We start from the raw sequence: 7,104 nt of genomic DNA, 5'->3' as shown, positions 1-7,104 counted from the left end.
CCTACACACTGAGCAAGTGCCCTTACACACTGAGCAAGTGCCCCTACACACTGAGCAAGTGCCCTTACACACTGAGCAAGTGCCCTTACACACTGAGCAAGTGCCCCTACACACTGAGCAAGTGCCCCTACACACTGAGCAAGTGCCCTTACACACTGAACATCTCATCCCTGGAGTTGGGTTTTTGAGACAGTTTTCAGTCTAGCCCAGGCTTGCCTGGAATTCATAGACATCTTTCTGCCTCAGCCAACTAAATGCCAAGATTGAAGGTGTGAGCTACCACACACGGTGCTTTTCTTGAAACCTCTGACTAAGGGGGAGATCCCTCTAAAAAATGTTTGTGAATCTTTTCAACTGACAGATCTTAACTCACAAGGAAATCATGGTAACAGATTTGGATAATCAGCTGGGACCGGTCTTCCCTTAGCTAGTACTCTTCCTCACACACACTTGCTGTGCCACACCCTGAGCTGCACGTGAGTAGTCTCAGCTTCTCACTTCTCAGCTGGGACATAAGAAGTCTTTCTAAGGTACTGCTTTGTCTCTGTCGCAGGTCTGGAAGCACAGATGGTGTGTTTGGACCAGTTAGAAACCCCTGGACTTACTCAAAGCAGTACAGAGAAAGAAGCCGGCAGGATGCAGGTGATGATTCTCACTGGCTGATCACTGGAGGAAGCTCGGGCGGCAGCGCGGCAGCCGTGGCCGCGTTCACCTGCTTTGCGTAAGATGCTTTCTGTCTGTGCTTTAAGCCCTGCCCAGATACACATGGTCTAAATACAGGCAAAGCCCAGTGGCACAGGAACTCAGACTCTGGTCTCTGTATTTCTTTTTGGTGAGCTGTTTGTGTTCAAAAATATATCGAATTGACCTCAAAGGGTACTCAACTTTAGCCCACGATGTGAACTTTGTACATTAAAAACTTAACTTAAAATGACATTTAAAATTTTCTCCTGTAATCTCTGGTTATTTTAAAGCATGGCTTTATGGATCTTACCAAATAAAACATTGAGCATGAGCAGGCTTCATGAATCTTATTTTTTGACTAATTCTGGCATTCATTCGCTATGTGAATGCTGCCTGCTTTAGTTCATTGCTGCTGAGCTGAAATCATGGTGATTTATCCTTCAGAAAATCTCTAAAAAGAAAAAAAAATCCCTTAGTAGTATGTGAATCAATAAGATATTTAGAATGGTTTCCATAAATCTGCGACTGACAGTGTCTTACCAAGCAGAGATTTTCAGCCACCTTAGGATCTGATTATCTGTTATGCGTTGATAAGAACCCATCAGCCATATTTTAAGTCCCACTTTTAAAGGCATCTCTTCTCAGGAGAGCCAGTGTCCAAAGTGTAGTCTCACTTAAAGCCTGGGTTGACTATCTGACTGTGTACCGGACAGTAGCCTCAAACCTCTAATCCTCTGGCTCCGGCTCCTGAGTGCTGAGGTCGTAGGCATGTGTCTGGCCTGTCAAACATTCCTTAACCACCTAGAGAATAGTAAATAAATATTTATTTATCAGCCTCAACTTAAGTAAGTTCACCGTGTTTCCTCAGTCATATAATATGTATGTATTTTCCCTCTCTTTAATTATCCACTGAAGCTACACCTTTCACAGGCATTGCAACCAATAATTTATTTACATATTTTAGAACTGGAGCTGTTGGTCTTCAGAGCTTCTTTCCTTCATATTCCTGAAGTCTTGTTAAGAAGAAAAGCTATTTCGTTTATCTCTGGACTGTTAGAGCCTTGCATTAATATTAATGAGCGTCTGACACATTAGAAGTGCGTGTTCCCCGCTGTCATCAGCCCACTTAGCGTACATCTTCCTGAGTCTACTCTGAGAAGATGGCGTCTTGACACATAATTCCTATGGAAATGGAGGCTTCACTTCTACACAGCCGTCAGTGAATGCTAATAAGAAACTATCTTTTTTAAAATTATGAAGGCAACAGACTTGATTTTGCAGCTTAAGTGGGCCTGGTGAGATTGCATTTTCTGTAGAGTGCAAGTGGAATGTTATTGTTAGGAACATCACTCAGTATAAAACATTACTTTCAATATAATGGCAAATTATTCATATCTATACATACATGTATGTACGTATGTATGTATGTATATGCATACATAATCAGTAGAAGCACCAATCAAAAGCAACTTCCTACTGAGTGTATCCAAACTGATAACACTGCTTTTGTCTCCCTTGCATTGATTTATTTGTGCTATTGCAGTTTTCTTACTAAAGAAGGTTCTTGGAGTATTATTGAGCGACACGGAGAATGAGACAGGGCAGTGAAGAGTGATATGGGAAGTTATCCATGATGCATGAGGTGAAATAGGCTAACAACAGGACATGTAGCTCCTATTAAGAGGAATCCTTGCTAGGGCATGGGTGTCAGGCATGTATAGAGGTGTCGGGAGGAAAGCGTGTAAACAGGGCTCTCACGGGTGCTGCGATAAGACAGCTTTTACTTCTACATCATATAATTATATGATACTTGGAACTTTGCGTTAGGCGTGCACTATCCAATAGCTTTCTTTTTAAATGTTTAAATTTTCAGTTGCTGTAACTTTAACTTTTTCTATCCTTTTTTGTTTGTTTGTTTGTTTTTTCGAGACAGGGTTTCTCTGTATCAGCCTGGCTATCCTGGAACTCACTCTGTAGACCAGGCTGGCCTCGAACTCAGAAATCTGCCTGCCTCTGTCTCCCAAGTGCTGGGATTAAAGGTATGCGCCACCACGCCTGGCTCTATTCTTATTTTTAATGATGATTCTTAAACATTTTAACCTCCCTTTTAGCCTACCACCCAGTAGAGGTGGTAGAAAAGAAAGGATATGGGGCAAGTAGACCTGTTTAAAGGGTTCCCTGAATAAACTCCCATCTGTGTTGTCTGGAAATCGGCAGTTCAGTTCACAGGTCAGCAGCAGCAGCTCGATCCACTCGCAAACACTTCACAGATACACCAGCAGTCCAGTTCCATAGAGTCTGGATGAGTCGGGATAGCGAACAGGAATCAGCGTAGTGGCACAACTTAGCAGAGACAGCCAGGCCTCAGCCTTGGCATGAGTCAGCAGGAGGGACCCAGAGGGACACCAGGAGAAGTTCTCAGGTTTGGCCCTCAGGGAAGCAAAGATCAGCAGAAACTGGAGACTTACAAGCCTTGCACAGCTAGCTGTCCCAGCAAGCTCTGTCTCCATCACCCCATAGCGTCCCATTTATATGTATTTTCACTTTAAGTTGTGATAAAATAAGCATATGTAATTTTGCAATTAATCTAAAAATGTATTTTTCATCTTGGAAAACTGACACTCAGCCCCCATTGACCCCGCCCCAGGCCCCAGTCTCTAGCAAGCTCTCCCCCCCCCCCCCCCCCATCTTTCTGGATCTGACTGTTCTGGGTGCTTCCTGCATCCACCATCTGTGATTGGCTTGCCTCAAGCAGCATGATGTCCTTCAGGTTACTCGTTGTCTAGATTTTAGTCTTCGTTGTTGCCTTTTGTTTTTTAATCAGAATAGCACATATCCTCTGGGTGCCTAGGCTGTGAAACAGGCATTCACCTTGTAAGATAATGAAAAGCTTTTCAATATGAACGTTTAACAAGTATTTCTTTTTAAATGAGAGTGACCAAAATTTTAAAATCTCAGTGCTGCTGCTGAGACATTAAACCACAGCTCACTACAAGTAAATACATGAATTGGCCTGATCTGCAACAAGTATTTTGATCATATAGGTTAAGAATTTATGGACTGGAGAGATGGCTCAGCAGTTAAGATCCTGAATTGAATTGCCAGCAACCACATGGTAGCTCACAACCATCCGTAATGAGATCTGACACCCTCTTCTGGTGTGTCTGAAGACAGCATACGCATATACATTAAATAAATAAATCTTCTTTTAAAAATTTTTATAATAGCAAGCAGACTTATTGTTCATTAACCCTGCTACTTAGAAGACAGCCACCCGAAAGCAATCAACCATGAGCAGAGGTTTGTGGGTAATGCTGTTTATCAGCAAAGGTTCACTAGAGGCTATGGTGCCGGGTGAGAACAGCATCACTGCCTATGTAAATGACAGTACATCTCCAGCCGTAAGTCCGAGTGGACAAGCGACGAGGTGGCATCTAGGTCTCTGGGGATGGTGTTTAGTTTGGGAAAGCATACTGCCTGTTGGTACTTAAGTTATTTTTCAATATTTACATGTATTCTCAATTTTATGATTTTAAAGGTAGCAAGAGGTAATGATTGCAAACAAACAGGGATGGAAACTTAGGATAACATAATCCTGTCAACAAACAAACACACAATATTTTTAAAAATAATTGAAAGGCCGGATAACAGAACATGCCCATAATTCCAGCACCCAGGAGGCAGAGGCAGGAGGGAGGCTCGAGTCTGCCAGAATGCAGTGTTTGTTGCTAAGTCTTTCTGGTCTTCTATACCATATGAATTTTGAGCCAAGTGTAGATTACTCTATACGATTAGAGGAAAGTACACGTTTACATGGTAGAATTCAAATGCAATTAAAGAATGTCATTTCTCTGAAATGAATTCTCTTTGAATTCTAGGGCTCTTGGATCGGACACTGGTGGATCCACCAGGAACCCTGCTGCCCACTGTGGGATTGTTGGCTTCAAACCAAGCTATGGCTTGGTTTCACGGCACGGCCTTATTCCCCTGGTGAATTCAATGGACGTGCCAGGAATCCTCACCAGATGTGTGGACGACACAGCAATTGTGTTAGGTATTTCTGCAGTTGCAAAGCCTTTTTGAAAGCCTCACTGTAAAACATTCTGTCTGTCACAAGTAAGGGTTTCTCCTTGCAGGTATACTGGCTGGACATGACCCCAAAGATTCCACCACAGTGAGAGACCCTGTTCAGCCGGCCTCGATTCCCGGTGGGATGGATGTGAGCAGACTGTGTATAGGGATCCCAAAGGTAACTTGCTTCTGTTGCTCTACAGAAAAGCTGGGAGTCAAATGCCGAGTACAGGAGGCAAACCGTGATCAGCCTGGTGGGTTTGAATCTAAGCCACTACCTCTCCAGGCCTTGTGACTGCTGTCGGCCAAGCCAGCCCAGTGTCCCCACTTGAGAAATGGGGATAAAATCCAGATCCTAAGAGTTGGGAGGATTAAATTTGATTATCTGATAAAGCAAGGGTCTGTAAACCTTCCTTGGAAAGAACGCAACACCATGTTAGGTTTTGTAGATCATAGATCTGGGCTTTTTAACTCGGCCATTATAGTGAAAAAAGCAGCCATAGGCAATGTGTTTATTTACATAAAGAAATATGTCTGTATACCTATAAAATTTTATTTTCAAACAGTGGATACACGGTAACGTGTTGCCCGTGATCAGTGTGCTGATCCTTACTGTAAAGGACATAGGCATTCCTTCTTTAGTAAGGCCCCATTAAATGGTGTTGCACTTATTTCTATTACTGCCATTTACACTGTACTTATCATAATAGCAAGTAATCATTTATACATGTAAGTAATCAATTAATGACACCTTAAAGTCAAAAAAAATCAAACCTGTGTGTGTGCTTATGTGTCTGTGTATATATGTTTTGTGAGTTTTTTAATTTTTATTTTTATTTATTAAAAAAAATTGTGTATGGGTATTTTGCCTACATGTATATTTGTACCGTGTATGTACCTGGTACCTTTGGAAACCAGGAGAGGGCATCAAATCCTCGGAGCTGCAGCTGTAGATTGTTGTGAGCTATCTGACGTGGGTGTTGGGAGTTGAGTTCACGTCCTTTGGAAGAGCATCTGCTGAGCCGTATTCCCAGTCCTTTCTATTACCTTAAGCCAGATGTAAGTGTATGTGTCTGCATGTGGGTAAATATTCATGGGTATAAGTGCCCATGGGGCCAGAGACATCAGACTCCTGGAGCTGGAGTCACAGGTGCTAGTGAGCCACCTGATGTAGGTGCTGGAAACCAAGCTCAGGTGCTCCCAACTGCTGACCCCAGACTGACTGTCACCTCAGGTACCCTCCTACCTCTATCTCTCAGGTGCTGAAATTATAGGTGTGTACCTCCTTAGCCAATGATATATTAATAATTAATATATTTTAGAAATCTATTAGAAAAATAAATTACCCTGAAGAATAATGTGGTTTCTTAATTTTGGCACCATTGATATTTTATTCTTGAAAGTTCTGTGGTGGAAAACCATCTTTTGCATCACAGAATGTTTAACAGCATCCCTGGCCTCCACCCCTGAGCCATACCACCCCTCACCACTACAGCTCTACAGTCAAAGCATCCACAGACATTATCAGGTGACACCCTACTGTAGAGAATGGCGACTTTAAAAAGACAGTCATCAAGGTTTAGAAGTGAACCTAGTAGACTCCTAGATCCTACGTTGCTGTGGTGTATAGCATTAGGAATGCTACTTCACGTCCCTATTTTCAATACTTTTCATCCGTAAAATGAGGTATGATGACACCCATGTAATGGGGTGTGGAAAGAACCTCTGGAAACTATGAGCAGAGCATTTGGTGAATAGTGAACACGGCAGATATGAGTCCCTATCTGATCACCAAGCTTTACACTTGCATCTGGCTGAGGCTGTCCAGTGTGTGCGTGTTCCCATGCCACCAGCATTTCTAGTCCTGTCTCTCGAGGTACCTACCAGCTGTGTTACCAGTTTTAGTGTATTGCCAAATCCAGATGTTCATGAGTCTATCTAGACTTTGCAGCTTGTGTGTTTTGTTTTCTCAAGGAATATCTAGTACCAGAATTGTCAAGTGAAGTACGGTCTCTCTGGTCCCAAGCTGCTGACCTCTTTGAGTCTGAAGGAGCCAAAGTGATTGAGGTGTCTCTGCCACACACCTGTTACTCAATTGTCTGCTACCATGTCCTGTGCACATCAGAAGTAGCATCGAATATGGCAAGATTTGATGGGCTCCAGTATGGTAAGATGGCTGCTGTGGGCTGCTTAAGGTAGACTCACACACGAGTTACTCTATGACTCAGGAGAGTAAATCAGCAAATCAGTCCTTTTCTCTGTATTGAACTTAGGGCATCCAGCACAGCTCTTCTCTGTATTGAACTTAGGGCATCCAGCACAGCTCTTCTCTGTATTGAACTTAGGGCA

The 7,104-nt window shown here is 42.8% G+C and overlaps 1 protein-coding gene across 1 annotated transcript in view; it reads left to right on the top strand.

Annotated features, from left to right (window-relative positions):
• Qrsl1 (glutaminyl-tRNA amidotransferase subunit QRSL1) overlaps positions 1-7,104 on the top strand; it is a 26,196-nt gene that overhangs the window by 13,913 nt on the left and 5,179 nt on the right. The window contains exons 5-8 of the mRNA XM_021174674.2: positions 554-721; positions 4,563-4,738; positions 4,821-4,933; positions 6,730-6,922. Coding sequence (XP_021030333.1) covers positions 554-721; positions 4,563-4,738; positions 4,821-4,933; positions 6,730-6,922 — 650 coding nt within the window. The remainder of the gene's footprint in view (positions 1-553; positions 722-4,562; positions 4,739-4,820; positions 4,934-6,729; positions 6,923-7,104) is intronic.

This window comes from Mus caroli, chromosome 10 (genome assembly GCF_900094665.2).
Source record: "Mus caroli chromosome 10, CAROLI_EIJ_v1.1, whole genome shotgun sequence".
In the NCBI taxonomy this organism is placed as follows: Eukaryota; Metazoa; Chordata; class Mammalia; order Rodentia; family Muridae; genus Mus; species Mus caroli.
Note: the sequence above shows the minus strand (reverse complement) of the source record. Positions and strands in the feature narration are given on the sequence as shown.